The sequence below is a fragment of the Bufo gargarizans genome, chromosome 10 (assembly GCF_014858855.1).
Source record: "Bufo gargarizans isolate SCDJY-AF-19 chromosome 10, ASM1485885v1, whole genome shotgun sequence".
Lineage (NCBI taxonomy): Eukaryota > Metazoa > Chordata > Amphibia > Anura > Bufonidae > Bufo > Bufo gargarizans.
The window spans coordinates 93902644-93922738 of record NC_058089.1 but is presented as its reverse complement, the minus strand read 5'-3'; the positions used below and the strand labels follow the sequence as shown (position 1 = coordinate 93922738).

General features: G+C 40.9%; 1 protein-coding gene across 2 annotated transcripts in view; it reads right to left on the bottom strand.

Annotated features, from left to right (window-relative positions):
• Positions 1 to 8331: 8331 nt before the first annotated feature.
• Positions 8332 to 20095, bottom strand: part of TENT4B (terminal nucleotidyltransferase 4B) — a 64370-nt gene continuing 52606 nt past the window's right edge. For both annotated transcript variants that reach the window (XM_044269513.1, XM_044269514.1), the window contains exon 12: positions 8332 to 18991. In XM_044269513.1, coding sequence (XP_044125448.1) covers positions 18815 to 18991 — 177 coding nt within the window. In that variant the 3' untranslated portion in view covers positions 8332 to 18814. The remainder of the gene's footprint in view (positions 18992 to 20095) is intronic.

Here is a 20095-nt window from a genome sequence, read left to right as displayed (position 1 = left end):
ACTCAATATTTATTGCCCTGATTCTGTAGTTTACAGAAACACCCCATATGTGGTCGTAAACTGCTGTATGGCCACACGGCAGGGCGCAGAAGGAAAGGAATGCCATATGGTTTTTGGAAGGCAGATTTTGCCGGACTGGTTTTTTGACACCATTTCCCATTTGAAGACTCCTGATGCAGCCCCAGAGTAGAAACTCCCAAAAAATTACCTGTTTTGGAAAATAAACCCCTCAAGTTATTCCAAACTGATATAAAAAACTTTGGTAACACTTTAGGTGTTCCACAAAAGTTAATGGAATATTGAATTTCTAGATTTTGGCAAATTTTCAATTTTAATTCATTTTCTTCCGCTAACAAAGCAAGGGTTAACAGCCAAACAAAACTCAATATTTATTGCCCTGATTCTGTAGTTTGCAGAAACATCCCCTATCTGGTCATAAACTGCTGTATGGCCACACAGCAGGGCGCAGTAGGAAAAGAACGCCATATGGTTTTTGGAGGGCAGATTTTGCTGGACAGTTTTTTTGACACCATGTCCCATTAGAAGACCCCCTGATGCAGCCCCAGAGTAGAAACTCCCAAAAAGTGTGTCCGCCTGGCAGTGCGGAGGCAAACGGATCCGTCCAGACTTACAATGTAAGTCAATGGGGACGGATCCGTTTGAAATTGACACAATATGGCTCAATTTCAAACGGAGCCGTCCCCCATTGACTTTCAATGTAAAGTCTGGACGGATTCGTCTGACTAATTTTCACACTTATAATGCAGACGGATCCGTTCTGAACGGATCCCATCGTCTGCTTTATAGGAGCTGATTCGTCTGTGCAGACACCAGACGGATCCGCTCCGAACGCAAGTGTGAAAGTAGCCTTAGATTATGTGCTATTTTTATAGAGCAGGTTGTTACTGAAGCGACAATACCAAATATGAATACCACATTCTGAAAGCCATAGTTGTTTTTTTGGGGGCGATTGGTACTATTTTAGGATCATATGACTTTCTCATTGCTTGGTATTACACTTTTTGTGATGCAAGATGAAAAAAATAGCTTTTTTGACACTTATTATTTTTAACGGTGTTTACCTGAGGGGTTAGGTAATGTGATATTTTTATACAGCAGGTTCTTGCGGATGCAGCGATAACTAATATGTCTACTTTTTTTATTTATTTCACTTTAACACAATAATATAATTTTTTAAACAAAAAATTATGTTTTAATGTCTCAATGTTCTGAGAGCAATTTTTTTTATGTAGGGCCTCAATGAGGTGACTGCTTTATTGATACCATTTTGTGGGACATACGCCTTTTTGATCACTTGGTGTTGCACTTTTTGTGATGTAAGGTGACAAAAATAGCTTTTTTGACAGTTTTTATTTTTTATGGTGTTTATCGGACAGGGTAGATCATGTGATATCTTTATAGAGCCGGCCGTCACGGACGCGGCAATAACAAATATGTCCATTTTATTAATTTTTCCCCATTTTTAATATATTTTTTTAATTACTTAATTGGGGAATTTTGTTTTTTTACATGTGAAACTTTTATACAGTCCTGATCAAAAGTTTAAGACCACTTGAAAAATGGCAAAAAAAAATCATATTTAGCATGGCTGGATCTTAACAAGGTTCCAAGTAGAGCTTCAACATGCAACAAGAAGAAATTAAAGCGAGACAACAAATTTTGGGAGCATTTAATTAATTGAAAATAACAATTAAACTGAAACAGGCTGTTTTTCAGCTGATCCAAATTTTAGGACCACATGCTTTTAAAAGGCCAAATCTGTGCAAAGATGTGGATTCATTGTAATTTTTTGTCAGGTAGTCACAAAACTCTCCCTTTTTGAACATGGTCGGGTTGTTGAACTGCATAAGCAGGGTCTCTCACAGCGCACCATTGCTGCTGAGGTGGGACGCAATAAGACAGTCATTTGGAATTTCTTAAGTGATCCTGAGGGTTATGGAAGAAAAAAGTCAAGTGATAGACCCAAAAAAATTTCATCAGCACTGAGCCGGAGGATCCAATTGGCTGTCCGTCAAGACACTGGATGATCCTCGACCAAAATTAAGGCCCTTACTGGTGCTGACTGCAGCCCCATAACCATCAGACGGCAGCTAAGACTGAAGGGCTTCAAAAACAAAAGACGTCTTCAAGGACCTCGTCTCCTTGAACGCCACAGAACTGCTCGTTTGGACTTTGCAAGAGAGCACCAAACATGGGACATTCAAAAGGTGGAAGAAAGTTTTATTCTCCGATGAGAATTTTTTTTTAACCTTAATGGTCCTGATGGTTTCCAACGGTACTGGCATGACAAGCAGATCCCACCTGAGATGTTTTCTACGCGCCACAGTGGAGGGGGCGCCATAATAGTCTGGGGTGCTTTTTCTTTCAGTGGAACAATAGAGCTTCAGGAAGTGCAGGGGCGTCAAAAGCCTGCTGGCTATGTCCAGATGTTGCAGAGAGCATTCCTCATGACTGGGTTTTTCAACAGGACAATGCTAATAGTACACAATGCCCGCAGGAGAAGGGACTTCTTCCAGGAGAATAACATCACTCTTTTGGCCCATCCTGCGTGGTCCCCTGATCTAAATCCCATTGAGAACCTTTGGGGATGGATGGCAAGGGACGTTTACAAAAATGGACAACAGTTCCAGACAGTAGATGGCCTTCGTGCGGCCGTCTTCACCACTTGGAGAAATGTTCCCACGCACCTCATGGAAACGCTTGCATCAAGCATGCCGAAACAAATTTCTGAAGTGATAAACGATAACGGCGGAGCTACTCATTACTGAGTTCATGTTTTGGATGTTGGATTTCTGTTTTGGGGGGGGTTTATTTTTTTTTTGGAGGTGTGGTCCTAAACTTTTGATCAGCTGAAAAACAGCCGGTTTTAGTTTATTCGTTGTTTTCATTAAATTGAATGCTCAAATTTTTTTTTGTCTCACTCCCATTTCTTCTTGTTGCATGTTGAATCTCTACTTGGAACCTTGTTAAGATCCAACCATGCTAAATATGATTTTTTGCCATTTTTCAAGTGGTCTTAAACTTTTGATCAGGACTGTATGTTTATAAAAACACTTTTTTTTTTTTTTTTACACTTTGTGTCCACAAGACCTCTGGGGGACGTTTGACCTCATTATTTTTCCCCCACTATTGATTTCTGCTGTAACTGAGGCCGACATAGTAGCCCCAGAGAGGCTGTACAGCGCTCATCGAGGTCTGTGAAAGACCCGACAGCTCCTGCACTCTCCCTGCCCCGGCGGTCACATGACCACCGGGTCAGGACAGGAAGCGGCATAGCACTTCCTGCTCTGTATACACAGCAATCTAGAAGGTAGGGACACCTGGGAACTGTCCCTGCCTTCTCTCTGGGTTGCCCTGCTGCTGCGATCTCTGAATGGACGTTCCAGAACGTCCATTCAGAGTTAAACATCCACCCAGAGGACGTTTATATATCCTATTGGCGGATGTGAGGTGGTTAATCTTTCTTCAAAAAGTTTATGGTCCTAAAACACACAAGGATTTTAACCCTAACTGTAGACCATCTTGAAAAAAAAATTCTAGATTAATATTTGTGATGAAGCCTTCATTGCTTCCCAAATTGCCCTCAGTGGTTCAACAATGCTCCTGCCAATTGTTCCTTGAGGAGAGAATTGTTTCACATGGGCTTCCCCATCCTAGAGCACTTACCTCAATCATCAAACAGATAGGTTCTTGGATCCAACTTATCCCAGACTGTAGATGATTTCTATTTAGCCACCATAAAAAGTTCTCTTCTACTTTAATGGACAGAATCAGGGGTCGATCTTGATGTAGTACACTCTTGTTCCAGCTGTTTAAATTCTGTTGGGGGTCTGGAATGATGTTGAGCCCATGGAACACCAGGAATGCAAGCGGTCATATGTCCAAGAATCTTCATTACTTTTGCTCTCTTTTTGAATTGTTTGATTAAATTCTCCACTTTGTCCGGTGGTAATAAAGGTTTTGGTTTTTTTGGCTTACGAAGTTAAATCCATTATAAACTGTGATACTTTGGCTGCAGTTTTCTGGTGTACAGGGGATATGTCCTCCCCATGTTATCATTAAAGCAAATGTAGGCCACTAATGTGATGGCTGAAAATGTCATGGGTGCAAAAGTAAACATGAAATGTCAATTACCTTAGGCTTCGTTCAGACACCAGTACATTGGTCATTATTTATAAGCCAAAGCCAGGCGTGAAACCTCTAGAAAGAGCACACAGTGGAAGAGATTTCTTACCTCTTTCTTGTGTAGGTACATCTTCCCCCTATTTAGTTATGCCCCTGCTTTTCACACTTCCCAACACCAGCATAGATCATAGCTGAAGTCTACACCATCTCTTTCGCTGGTGCAGATTTCCGTTTTGGCACATGGAACTGCACAGCCACACCACAATTAGGAATTGTGTCTCCATTATAGTGCTGCATCTGATGCCATCAGGGACAGGCTAACCCATAGGATACCAGCACCATACATATACTGGGTCAGAAATCCAAGAGCCGTACAGCCACGGCACGCTGATCGGGCGGGAGCTGGAGCGGAGTTCGCCCGATCAGCTGCAGGGGCCCAGCAGTCACTGATACCCAGACCCCTGCTGTATGTGCTGATGCATTAACCCTCGCACTGCCACATCAGCACTAACCACAGAATGTGCGGTATCCCGATGAGTTCATCCGGTCCCCATGCTGCGATAACGGGGACCTATTGGCTTGGATGGCAGCCTTACTTTAGGCATCGTGGCTGCCTCCCCTGGAAGCAGGCTGTAAGTGTATTACACTCAGTAATACACTTGAAGTATTGCAATGCATTGTAAAGGGGATCAGACCCCCAAAAGTTGAAGTCCCAGAGTGGGACCAAAAAAAGAAAATAAGTTCCAAGAAAAGAGGGGGGGGGGGGGAGGGAAAGAAAAGAAAAGAAAAAAAAAGCATCCTTTTCAGAAAATAAAGTAAAAAAAATATATATAAAAAAAATAGGGAAAAAAAAAAAAGAAAAGTAGACATTAGGTATCGCCGTGTCCATATCGACCAGCTCTATAAAAAATATCACATGATCCAACCCGCCAGCTGAACGCTGAAAAGGCATATTTAGCCCAAAATTGTACCACTCATTTCATCCTGCAAAAAATGAGACCTTACCCAAGATAATCGGCCCCAAAAAAAAAATATGGCTCTCTGAAAATTGCAACGTTCAAAAAGGCTTTCCCTGTGTAAAACTTTATAAGATATAGAATGTATCCGAGATGCTCACCAGTCTATGGACTGGAGCATAGCCCACAAACTACCGATTGAGGTTAAAATATATAAAAACAAGAAAAAGACAATGGCTGGCTCAGTCAATTTGCCTATACTTTACTACATCAATTCATAGACACTTAGGCCACTTGCAGACTAGCGTTCCTCCCGCAGCGAGTCCACAACACAGCTCCTGGCCTGACCTCCCAGCGCTGTCGGGGGTCACGTTGCATTATATTGATTTATGATGCTATATAACCCTTACAGTTCTGAAATGTATTGGATAACACTTGGATAACACTTCATAATGCTGTCATACATTCCAGAACTGTAAGGGTTTACACAGCATCATAAATTAATATAATGCTATGTGACCCCTGACACCGCTGGGAGGTCAGGCCAGCTGCTGCGTTGTGGACTCGCTGCGGGAGGAAAGCTAGTCTGCAATGGGCCTTATTATAAAAAACAAACTCTTGTTTTGTCCACTTGGTTAAAATATATTGTATATTAGTTTGTGTGTGTATTAGTAGTGGTAGATTTACACACGGAACCCCCAGCATATTGCAGTCTTGTGTCGGCTTGAACGAACTTTTTGCACATGCAAGATAGGGCCTGTGAAAAATACAAGTCGCACAGTAACAGTCTAATCCACAAGAGGATCTCCAAAGAGACTTTGGCGTTTCTGTAATACAAGGGCGCATGCACAAGAAGTTCGTTCAAGCCGGCATACAGAGGAGCATACAGCTGACACGAGACGGCAATACGCTGGAGGTTCTGTAAGTAAATAAACCACTACTAATACACACAAACTAATATACAATATATTCAACTAAGTGGACAAAGTGAGACAGCGTGAGATTTCATGTACAGCCTGTAAGTATTACAAGTACCAGTATAAGCGCAGGAGCGCTAAACTATCGAACATTGTGGATATCAGTACATCTATATAAAGCAAGGTTGCAGTCAATCTACATTAGTTATATTGATTTAAAGAACTATAACGTTTACAAGGCCATATTTTATATCAAAGGTTTTATGCGAGAGCTCCGCATTTAAACACCTAAAGAGACCAGGAATGTGTTTAATAAATTTATGTATGGGGATATTTTTTATAATAAGTGTGTAGGAACTGATCTAGTAAAGTATACACAAATTGACTGAGCCGGCCATTTTCTTTTACTGTGTAAAACGTAATAAAAATAGACATTTTGGGTATCGCCACGTCCGTAACAACCTGCTCAATAAAAATATCACATTACACGACCCCTCAGGTGAATGCTGTAAAAATAATTTTAAAAAACTATGCTAAAACAGCCATTTTTTTCACCCTGCCTCACAAAAAGTGTAATACCAAGCAATCAAAAAGTCTTATGTACCCCAAAATGGTACCAATGAAAACGCCACCTCATCCTGCAAAACATGAGCCCCAACATAAGACAAACACTTAAAAACCAATGGCACTCTTAAACCAATCCATCAAAATCTGCGCTGCAAAAGCCATATGGCGCTCCTTCCATAGCATTCCCCCATAGCATTTCCACTACATTTGGGGTGTTGCCATATTCAGGAGAAATGGGTAACAAATTATGGGGTGCTTTTTTCCGTTACCCCTTGTGAAAATAAAAAATTTGGGGCTAAAAGCAAAATTTTATCTGAAGAAATTAAAAACTTTATTTTCAGTCAAGTGTTTCCAAATTCCGTAAAAAGCTTAGGGGGTCAAAGTGGTCAGTACCCCCCTTAATATATTCTTTAAGGGGGTGTAGTTTCCAAAATGGTCACTTTGAGGGTTTCCACTGTAGGGGTACGTCAGGGTCTCTTCAAATACAAAATTGCACCTAAAAACCTTTCTAGCAAAATAAGCCTCCATAATCCATATGGCACTCCTTTCCTTCTGACCACTGCCACGAGCCCATAGAGCAGTTTACCGCCACATATGGGGTTTTTCTGTAAACTGCAGAATCAGAGTAATGCATGTTGAGGTTTATTTTGCTTTTAACCCTTCCTGTGTTGCAAGTAAAAAAAAAATGTATTAACAAAACAAAAAATAATCTACCAAAAAAGTGAAATATTCTGTCCATTTTACTTTAATTCTTGTGTAACCCTCAAGGGTTAACAAAGTTTGTAACATCAGTTTTAGATAATTTAAGGGGTGTAGTTTGTGAAAAGGGGTCAGTTATGGGTGGGTTCCATTACGTAAGCCCCCTCAAAATCACTTTATAACTGACTAGGTGATAAAAAAAAAAAAAAATAATAATGGTTTTGGAAATTGTTGAAAATTGGAAAAATTGCTTCTAAACTTCTAACTCCCTAAAAAAAAAAAAAAAAAAAAAAAAGAAAAATGACATTTACAAAATGATAACAAAGTAGACATATGGGGAATGTTAAGTAATAAATATTTTATGAGGCATTACTTTGTTTTCAAAAGTAGAGAATTTTGAAAATTGCAAATGTTTCAAACATTTTGGTCGATTTTGGATTTTTTTAATAAAGGTAAACTATATTGACTCAAATTTACGACCGTCAGGAATTACAATGTGTCATAACAAAACAATCTCAGAATGGCTTGGATAAGTAGAAGTGTTCCAGTTATTACGACAGTGACAGATTTGCAAAATTCGGCCTGGGATTTAAGGTGAAAAGTGGCTCGGTACTGAAAGGGTTGTGCAATGAAAAGACATTGGATGACCTACCCAGAGCATAGCTTATAAACCTCAGATCGGCAGAGGTCCAACTCCGTCCAGCAGCCCCATCATTCAGCAGTTTGAAGGGGTAATTAGCACTGCTTACGCTTCAAAATCACCTGTCAGCTACCTCTGTATAGGACATCAATGGCATGTAATACACTCCTGGAATTTGATCCCCTGTTCAACTTGCAAATAGGTGTCAGTCATTATTGTGGAGCCAAAAGGGACCACAGCCAGAGATGGGGAGAATTCCCAGACAACATACATTCTGTTTGACTTTGTAGACATGATGTGTCATTTTAGCAAAATACTGCAAAACAGATGGTGTGAACAGAGTCTAAAATATAGTGAACTGCACAAGAACAGCTGGGAGAACACAAGAAAACACAAACTCACGTGCAACAGAAAAAAGTTAAATTAAACATTTATTCCCTTCCCACCCAATGAGTTTCACAAAGTTGTCACAAAAGGATATCGACTCCGAAAAAAATAAAAATTAAACTGAGTGATATACACAGATGAAATACACAATAACAAAGCATTTGAGGAAAAAAATACAAAAAGTTTATAGTTCCATTTTTATCTATAGGCATTAAGAAATATACACACTTTTTTTTATAACTTTGACTGTATATATATATTTATTTTTTATATATTTTAAGTCAGTTTACCCCGAGGCGATTTTACATCCTACAGGAAAAATAAATCTTTTCCTGCGCTATTTATGAAAACCATAAAAATGGGGCAAACTGGAGATCCCAAAGGAATCAATATAACCTTTCTGCAAACACCACCGATTAGTAAACTTGCTAGAAAATAAGATGGCTGATTTTATGCTTATAGTATTTGCTTTTTGAGATTTGTAGAAAATATAGCAATACGGTCTGGTATGTCGCAGCTTAGACCATAGAGAACCCAGTGTCTGGTTGACGACTGACTGCAAAGGCAAATATATTGTTGGCTAAGCCGGTACACAAAAAAAGCCCATGGATTCAATAGGCGGTTGAACCATTAGGGCAGACACACAAGAGCGAGTTCAGTGCGAGAAACTCACGTGTGTCAGAGAGGTCCTGTTCTGACCTCTACTCCTAATGATTAATAAGGCTGTGTGACCCTGAAAGTCCTGGAATTTATTGAATTACACTGACATAATGCCGTTTCAGGTCTCTCAGGGTCACAGCCTTGAATTATAACCATCGTGAGAGCCTGTCAGAGGAGCAGAGGTCAGAACATGAACTCTCACTGCCACACGCTGCGAGTTTCCCCGCACTGAACTTGTTCATGTGTGTCTAGTGTAAGGCCTCTTGCACACGAACGTTGTGAATGGGTCCGCAATCACGGAGATGCGGAACAGAAGCACGGATCGGAAACCCCACGGAAGCACTACAGAGTGCTTCCGTGGCGTTTCTGTCCGTGCCTCCACACCGCCCCAAAAAATAAAAATAGAACTTGACCCCAATGCACGGAACGGATGCACAACGTTCGTGTGCAAGAGGCCTAAGGCTGGGTTTAACATGTTCATGTTTTTAGATGTCGTATTTGAAGACAAAACGAAGCGTAGATCACAAAAAGGGAGAGAACATAAAAAAGGCAGATATGACAAAAAACTGCATCTAAAAACCTGAACGTGTAAACCCTGCCATGTGCAGATGTGTGCAACTGGTGAAATCGAATGTAAAGCCAGCCATACACTGTAAACAGCCTCCGGCCATGGCTTATCTTCCGTGGAAACAGATAGAATCAGACATCTGTCGGGAAAACCTCCATTCACATTATATACATAGTTCAGTCCTTTTGACATCAGCAAGCCTGAAAGACTCCTCTTAAGTGCAGACTGCGGACAAATCCACATCTAAACCTCTTCACAATTACTAAATGTGGCCTAAAAGGTAATCACAGTGAGGTCTTTAATGCACAGGCTGGATACTGCTTGGGGCAACAAAATGGTGGCCTCCGAGGTGTGCAGCGATGGCACCCTCTGTTTTTCTAATATTGCTATGAGTGCTGGAACTACAACCATAAAACCAGCGTTTTACAGTGCTGTGAATTACTATAGGGCTATACAGTTCTAGTTTTTAATATGCAAATCCCCATATTTTTACTCCATTATCTTTAACCTAGAGAATATATCGAACTTCGCTATATGAACCTAGGATAACAATACACATGAAATTCATAGAGGAGGGTCCCCCACTCAGTCCCAAGCTCTATAAGCCAGAAGAGCACCACTAGTGGACCATACGTTAAATGAACACCCCACCCAAACATGGCTTCTGGTAAAAATCGCTGATCACTAGGGTTTAGAGAAACCAAATCGCCAGCAATCAGCCGATCGCTGGACCATTTTGTTTTAAAAATGCGATGCCTTAGACTCTGGGGGAGATTTATCATAGGAGGAATTAGTTTGGCAGGAGCCTGCATTGCTGCGATTTGCCCCAAATGTATTACATGTCACACTTTCTACACCATCCCAGATTGTGATGTTTTAAGAACTGATTATTTTATTTAAACTTTATTTGGCTTTTCACACAACACTACTTAAATTATTAGTACAAGTTAATATAATACACTTTGTAATATATATCTCAAAGAAAAAACACTTACCAGCTCTTTCAGGGTCCCTCCTAAACTACAGCTCAATCCTACCTACTCCCTAGGCTATGGGCAACATGTAATCTTTAGTGGACAGTTGTCTGTGTGCGCTTAGGAGGGGGAGAAAAGGATTCAGATAAGTGGAGAGACACATTTTTCTCTGATAAGATATATTACAAGCTTTCTTATAGTCAGCTGCACTATTGATTTATGCAAAGTTGTGTGAAGAGTTAGTGACCATTTAATACAGCACAAGGAATGAGTCACCATATGATGCCTCTGTACAGTGCTGTATTATGGATACATTTTTACCCTTCAAGGAATGCTTTTAGATGAAAATACTGTAATGTCATCTAATGCCAAGTCATCATGTATTTTTGGTAGAACTTTGCCATGTATGAAATCACAGGAATATCACTGTAGAGTAAGGTCTCCATTAAACGGGCTGTCTCACCTCAAACATTGGTGGCATATTGTTAGGCTATGCCATCAATGTCAGATAGTTGAGGGTCCCAGAGGTAGGACCCACACCTCTCTAGAATGGCGCTCCCAAAGTGAACAGGAGCAAACCGGTAATGTGTGGATGTCCTCAATTTCTATGGGAGTGCTGAAAATGGCCAAGCTTGGCCATTTTCGGCACTCCCATAGAAAAGAATTGAGGATGGCCGGGCATGCGCAGTGCAATCTCCTTCAATTTGGGAGCTCAGAGATAGGTCCTAGAGGTGGGACTCGCACCTACCTGACATTTGTGGCATAACCTAGCAATAGACCCCCAATGTTTGATGGGAAACAACCACTAACTTCTACAGTATAGGCACCACACGCTGTATGGAGCTGTAATACACCCATGCAATAGAATGGATACAATTAATATTTTTAGCAATTATTTTTAAAGACACATTTCCTATATTTTCACACTTCACCCCTAGTGAAAAAGATCTTCCAAAGCCAAGCAGCCTGTTTAACGCTGAATCTAAAAGTAAGTTAACGTGGCTGATCATGAGAGAACAGCATAGCAAGACCCCATGAAACCAAGTGATGTCTACTGAAATAGTTTCTAAATGCGCAAGGCTTAATTATCGGTATAGATCGGATTAAAAAAAAAAAAAAAAAAAAAAAATATAGTAAATGTATGCAAGTTACCATAGCCCAATAAACACATTTACATGGAATTTTCGGGAGTTTGATTATACTGGATTACCTTTCCCTTTTCTGACCCTTTACTGTAGTGGTAGGACGTCATACACACAGAGGAATAGGACATGTAACGTACCAAGCATATGGCATTATATTGATCCTCTATGACTCCACATTTACACAGCATTATCAAAAATCCTTACATCCATCACAAAGTCCATTATGTGCTTAAGGGTTTGGCGGTCTTTAAAAATACACCCTTCTCCTGCATTAAAAGAAAGCAGGGTCAGGGTTCAAAGACTAGATTAACAGTCAGTAACTACAGTTATGGCTCAGGAGGCCTAAAACTTAGGCCTGTGTTTTCTAACAAATTTTCTAACCAATCAGATGGCCATTTACACGCACAATTGGACAAAAACTGGTCAGAATCTGATGGAAGGAGACGATTAAAGCTCCATTTAGGACTTAAGTTAGCAGAAGACTGGTTAGAAGCTTAGCACTTATCTAGAACAGTAAATCCTCCTCTAAAAATGAAGAAATTGGCGGTGGTAAAAAACCCATTTTGTCTGCACAAAAATCTAAATGCTAACGTACTCCAATTCTTTATACCAAGTCAAAGAACCTAGTCATACAGGGAATGAAAAGGTACATGTACACATCTATAGCCGCCCACTCAATATATACACACAAGGATATATTGGGGATGCTTCTAGGGGGGGAAAAAAAAAAAAATTTGAAAAAAGGACATTTAATATATACACTGCATAGAACCGATTTCAGACACAAAGCTTAACGTCAACATTGCAGAGCAGAAATTCCATCAATTTAAGATTACATACTTAAAAGGGGTTCTCCAAACTACTGAAACTGATGGCCTATCCTCAGGATCGGCCGTTTAAAGAGCCCACAATTGTCATGCTGCCTCCTCTGCGTCCTCCCTTGTAGCAGTGGTGCAGTGTATATTACCAGTCCTCTACCAGTCATTTGAATGGTACAACCAGTTGTAAATCACACCGCGCTGCTGCTACAAGGGAGACGGCATACAGGTAAACATTGAACAAGACACAGCGCTCACTCGGTCACCTCGGCTCCTTCAAATAGCTGATCGGTGTGGGTGCTGGGTGGCCCCCGACGATCCTGAGTATAGGTCATCGATATCTGTCTTCCGAAGAACGCTTTTAACTACTCCTCACTCGGTCCAGTGCGGCAGCTAATCTGCTATGGCGAGTAGCTGACATGGCCACAAAGTCTAAATATTGGATTGTCAATGAGCAGGGGACAAAGGAGAATAGGCACAGGAGCAGGAAGGAAAAAATAATAAAAATAAAATCAGTAAGGTTAATTATACTACAAAGTTTAATTTTGCATTTTAGGTTCCACTATAAAGTCTCAACCTTTCATAAACAAAACTTGCATATTTAATTTCATGATATAAAATTGGCATTCCTAGGAGGTTCTGGCTAAAGATATAAGCCCAGTACAATAGCAGGGCATGGATGATCTCAACTATCTCCCCTCCCTACACGGTTTACAAGGCCTCCCAGCACACCACTGTAGGACACAGTCACTAGGCACTGCTGTTAATGATAGTTTAGGAAGATGGTATTAATACCTTCAAAAGGAGACAACAATGGGCATACATATGACATACAGATGAGTCCACCCTAATTTTTGCTTGACTTTGGTTAAAGACACTCCAATTTATCACGAAACACACTCAATACAACATCATTCAATTAAAAACCTTCAAAAGCTGCAACTCACATCACTACCACTAGGTGGTCACATGGAATAGACATCTTGTGACAGAGAATCACAAAATCAAGTTTGTTTTTTCGAAAGCCGGTGCTACACATCTTGAGATATACAGTGCCAAGAGCAAAAGGTAAGGAAAGACATCTGCATACGAACCAAAAATGCAATAAAACTTGGCATTTCCTCTATTATTACCCATCCATATTGGATTCAGTTATAGAAGATAGAATAGCCATGTTCTCAAAACAGTTGTACACTCTGGGAAGACTTCTTCAGGGAAGGATATGGTCCATTCCTAGCCAATGGCAAGTCTGCTGGACTCATCTGTCCACATGGAGTGTGCCAAAGCAACTACTTCCGTAATTGTAATGCCTCATGTTCACAAAAAGAAACACAACTGCCGGCTCTGTACCGTGCCTGGAGATAGATTTATAAGCTATTAACAGTCAGTTCATGGGAGTGCTTTAGTCTAGTTTCACACTAGCGGCAAGGAGCCCCCAGACTACCGCTCAGGCTCCATTGTCTTTAATAGGGGCAGGCCGGAGTTGGGGCAGCAGCACAGCAAACATGCCGAGAGGCGGCCGAAATCAAAGTACGACATGGAGTGTGCCACTCGTGCAACCGACAAACTGATCACCTTTTAAACAGGTTTTCCAGGAGTTTGATACCGATGGTCTATCCTCAGGATAGATCATCAATATCAGATCGGTGGATGCCCGAACTCACCACTACCGGCAAACAGCCGTTTAAAGCACAGCACCATATATCGTATAGTGGCTGAGATGGGTACTGCAGCTCAGACCCAACTTAAATGGGACTGAGGTGCAAATAGGCCATGTGACAAATAAATGTGATGTCCCCGCCTAGGAAGGGGCTGGAGCAACATAGTATTTTTAAACAGCTGATCAGCAGGAGTGTCGCGAGTTGGAACCCATCGATCACATAGGGATGGCCTACTATCAATATTGAACTCCTGGAGAAACCCCTTTAAATCCTCATATGCAAATGACCACCCAACTGTCTCAAACCTTTGTTGCTGGATGAGACAAGGAATGGGCATATTCGATTTTAGCACGTAGAATCCATTGCCTTCCCTTGGTGCCGCAGGTAGTGGAAGCTGCCACCACCTCCTCTCCCTATTGATGCACCATGATTGTCGCTATAGAAAAAAATCCAACCAAATACTTCTAAACTGCCCCCCAGCCCAAATTAGAACAACAGTGATGATAGTTAATGAGTATTCAGTGCATAATGAAATGTTATTCAGTGTTCCATACTTTAATTTTGCACCACTTTAAAAACCTCTGCTTGTTGTCAGCGAATGGCAACTGGTCCTGACAGAGTCTAAGGCAGGGGCCAGCAACCTTCAGCACAATTCCTAGCAGGCTTCATTCACTTCTGTGGGAGCTCTAAGAGCAGCGCAAAAGGGCATGCTGGGAGTTGTAGTTTCACAACAGCTGGAGCACCAGAGGTTGCCTAAGACCTACCTTGCGGTCATTCTGTCCATTTTTGCTTCAATTCCTGCAAAATGCACCATCAGAACATAAAGAACTCAGAACTTCCATTCACTGAAAACTAGCGGAGAGCTTGAAAATATTAAGAAATTAAAATAAAAGTACACCGTCACACTCCATAGGAATTATTCAGGGATCAAAGGGTACTTGTACATAAAATAAACAAAAGCTTAATAGGTCTTTTCTTTCTTTGCTGCGTTTGATGCAATGGGAAAAAATATATAAAATTAAAAATTTAAAAAAAAAAAAACACACTATCCAGATATTATCTATAGATGACTAGGACCTTAGAAAAGTTTTTTTTGGGCAAGCTGCAGGATTATTTTCTTTAAACAGCAGCATATCCTAGCAGCGTTTTACACCACTGACTTCCATAAGATAAAATGAAAAGAAAAAAAGTTACTATAAAAGCCAACGTAGTGTTTACATGGAGGAGGTGGGTGACATCAGAAAGGATGACCATGCCTACTGTCTTTTTGCAGCTCACTCGGCGGTAGGTGCTTGGTATGCTTTGCTAACGGATCATTTATGATTGACTTCTTACAATTCCTCACCCCAATAGACAGGGCAGGACTGGGCCTCGTCAACAGAGCAGCTAGTTTCATTAAAAAAAAAGTTGCATGCAAAAAACAGACAGACACTAATTCAATATAGAAAAGAACATGGTAAGAGAATATGGAAAATACCTTGGATTGCTTTAATTCAATAATAAAAAAAAAGATATATATATGTAAAAGTGGCAAGTAAGGAGCCCAAGGGGCTGTTACCAAGGTTTCAGGAGCCCAGCACCACAAATCTGACAGATGCTCTGTAAATTAATGAATTATAAGTCGTACGGAATCTTTTTCCCATAAATCTGCTCAGCTCCTCCTGCTCTATACCACGGTGGAGGCAGCGCAGACGGCATGTTCACTGCAGCAGGCCTTACTAAGGAAACAAGGCAACACATGAAATTACTTCAAACTCATTTGATACTCTTTAGTCAAAAGAAATCTAAAAACCCAACAAGTCCTTGTGTGGCCGTGACCAGCCATGGGTTCATTGTGTTTCTCCTGTAAGTAACCAGATACCCTCACATACTGGAGCAATCACACACCGCATACTGTAACTTATGTCTTGGTGGAAGTAGGAGATCTAGTGGAGCCCTGGGATATAAAAAAATAAAACTATTTTTGTAACTTAATAAAATACCACTTTAATCAAAACTAAACCATTATGGTTTTAAGGATGCCATAGAGGTTGTGCCCACTAGCCAGTCTGCAGATCATTTCACTGGCAGAGTCTGCAGCTTTACCCAAAAACGGCTTGCTTTTCAGGAGGGGGGTGTCATGATGTGACAATCGCTTTAAGGTTTGTTTTTTTGTTGTTTTTTTTTTATCTGTAGACTGTTTAAAAAACCTATTAAAAAAAGACATAAAAGTTTTTACACATATATATTCGCACATACATACAGACACACCGATACCATTCTGGCCTTCTGTATCTGCATATGGCTACACCGAACATTGTTCTACCATATACACTACCACTTGTATACAATGCAAAACCACAAGTACATATCTTACACTTACCCAAGGTACAGGTATCCATCCATACACAAGAGCGACAACCACATAACATGCCTGTCTTATTCGCAAAGTTTAGTTGACATTTTTAATAGCTATAAAACAGCCCCCCCCCCCCAAAAAAATAAAAAATATCAATACTAGAAAGGTGATGGATAAAGGAGGGTCGACGGCTTTAAAATAAAGCTCCGCATATCAAAAGGTATATTACCAAAAAACATCTGAGGATTGGGAGGGATCAGATAACCCCCATTCCTCCATACTTGGAGCCGTACTTTATGGACAGTTTGCGATTAGTGTTGAACGGTACCTGCCACCCCCTTTGGACTAGATTGTGTACATCCTTTATAAAAACCAAACTAAAAATGATAACCTTCCCTTACTCAGGTGTTTTCTGGATACAAAAGCGAGGCTACAATTGCATGTTCTTCAATGACTGGCTACCTAACATTTCTAGTCTTTTCTATTTGCATACAGAGGATCTTCCTTCTAGTCCGTTGCTCCAGATATTTTACTACCTGAAACAAAGCTGGCGGAGCCTAACAGTCAGCAGATGTGCCGATATCAGAGTTGACTGGGGATCATCGTAGTTTCACAGCAGCTGGAGTGCCGAAGGTTGCTGACCACTGCACTAGTGCCAAGGTTTTCACTTTATGGAAACCATGGTGCAATCAGAACTTTCACTGCAGTTTCGGGTGGGGGGTTGGTCGGATGGGTCAGATTCGCTGTGAGGGGATCAGAACTGTAAGGCTACCTGCACAGGGGTGCCAGTTTCAAAACAGAAAATCTGTGCAGTTTTCTATGCACGTTTCCAGATCAGCACCAAAAACCGCATGTGTTACTTGGAGTTTTTAATGCCTTACATCGAAAAAAGGGTGAAATTGGCACATAACATTGGCATGCTGCAGACTTCAAAATCCGCACAGCAGGTCAATTTACGCATGCAAAGTGTACACGAGATCTATCCAATCTGCACTTTACTGGTACCGTACGACGCTGCCTTTAATTCGCAACGTGCGCAGGTAGCCTAAGGTAACCTTGACACGCTGCGGATTTTGTTGCAGAAAGTTCTATGGCTGGAGGTGGGTTCCATTCATTTGAATGGAGATACAAGCACGTGGGATTTCTGAATAGAACTGGTTTTCAGTTGCGGAAATTTCTGAAACAAAATTCGCAATGTGTGAAGGCGCCCAATGATATACAAAAGCTGCTGCAAAATTTTTTTTAATTAAAACCCGCCTTTTAATTACTTTACCAGGAAAACCACTCCATAGATTTTATGGCGTGGATTTGTCCGTGCACAGATTTCAAATCCTCAACGCGGAAAAAAATTAAATAAAAGATAATGGCTATGCTCATTCTGAATGGGCTGATATCTGTAGGCGGAACAAAATCCGCAGGTCAGTCTGTGTGAACATACCCTCGACTTGCCATCTGAAAACGCCTCGCTTCTCCATACACGACATGGTGATATACTTTACATGGCGTCCCTCATTCACTCAACACCAACACAAAGTCTGATGCGTGCGACGGAGAAAAGAAATAACATGAATGACAGAAGAGCACGTAGGACTGTCAAAATGACATTATTTAAAAATAAAAAAAAATATGTGCTACATTCTTTCCACGGTCAGGCCATCCGCCTTCTAATAAATTGCCATTATTTAAATATGTCATATAAAAATAAATAAATTAATGGGCAACAGTGGGTAGAAACAATTCTGTCGGGCGAGCAAAATCAAATTAATCTCAACGCAGATGTACATTTTTCCCCTAAACTAGTCCATATTTTTTTTTTTTTAAAGACTTATGTAAAAAGCATCTGCACCATTACAAAAGTGCAATTTAATATACTGTGGTATGCACAATAAAATGGTAGAATATTCAAAACAATAAAAAAAAAAACAAAAAAAAAAACACGTCATGCAGAAATTAAGTTCCCAAATAACAATGGGGTTTCTGCAAATTGCACCCCTTTCTGAAATTAACGTTTCCACTGTTCTTTTATTTCTTTCCAAGTCCGATAAACCAGCACGGTGGTGCTGATAAAGAAGTGCAAATACTTGTTTTAGCTCCCTATGTTTTATCAAATGAGCAGCCATTTTATATATAGATTTTTTCTTTTTTGATTTTTTTTTTCTTTTTTGTTTTAAATGTTCATGATCCGTTTCCATGGTCAGCTGTGAGAAAAAAAAAAAAAAAAGTAAAAAGAAACAGACTCAAGAGTCTGTAAGCTTCCAGTACAGTCATGAAGCCGTGTGGTAGAGCTGAACCAAGTGGCGGCACAATGAGGAAGGTCACAGGAGTCCATCTCTAAAAGCTATCTACACAGGTCCGTTTCCCGCTTGTGCTTGCGTTTCTTGCTAGTGTAGTGCTGGTGCTGTGCTTTGCCGCCCTGTAGGTGCCGGCTTGGCACGGATGTGCCTTGGCTTATATTGGGTTGGGTCTGGAAGCCTTTGCTGGAGGACACTGAACGGAAAAGTCTGGCTGTGCCATGCTGAAAGACATTATGGAGCAAAAATGTATTAGTTCAAGTAAATCACACAAAGGTAATAACGCAAGACCAATACTGAACAGAGGAGCTTAAAGAGTCACGGTCACACAATTGTTTTATTTTAGGCTACTTTCACACTTGCGGCAGTGATCCGGCAAGCAGTTCTGTCGCCGGAACCGTCAAAACGTATGCCAACTGATGGAATTTGCAAGACTGATCAGGATCCTGATCAGTCTTATAAATGCATTGAAATGCCGGATCAGTCTTTCCGGTGTCATCTGGAAAAACGGATTCAGCATTTATTTTTTTTTCACCTTTTTTTCGGTCTGCGCATGTGGAGCGGCATTCAGGCAAGTCTTCAGTTTTTTGGGGCCGGAGATAAAACCGTAGCATGCTGCGGTATCTCTGTCCTAAACAGTCAGAAGACTAAGCCGAAGACATCCTGAACGGATTGCTCTCCATGCAGAATGCATGGCAATAAAACTGATCAGTTATTTTCTGGTATTGAGCCCCTAGGACCGAACTCTATGCCGGAAAAGAATAACGCCAGTGGGAAAGTACCCTAAATAGAGACGGGTGTAAGTAGCTAATTTTTAAATGCTTAAAAAAAAAAAAAAAATCTGCTTGCATACAAAATAAAATAAAAAAGCTGTTAAGTCATGGCCACTAGGGTTCTCACTTCCTCCTTACTTGCAGTCCACTACCTGTTGTCGGGCAAGATCGGTCCCTGGTTACAGAGACTTTGAAGACTGCGGAGAGGAAGTGGGGGCACATCATCTACCCGAGATCCTCAGCCTGATAATCAGCTTCTACGCTGCTCCTGAACATTACAGAAGCCTCCTGTGTATCTAAGGGCTCATGCACACGAGTGTGCGCCCCGTGCCCGTACTGTGGCCTGCAAACAGCAGGTCTGCATTATATGGGCACTGGCCGTGTGCACTCCACCACAGATGCGGACTCATTAACTTGAATGAGTCCGCAATCCGTAAGATACAAAGTGGTGGCACCGAGATGTCCATGGAAGCATTACGAAGCTATGCTGTGGGTCTTCTGTCCGTGCCTCTGCACTGCCCAAAAAATGGAACATTTCTTATTTTTTTGCGGTGC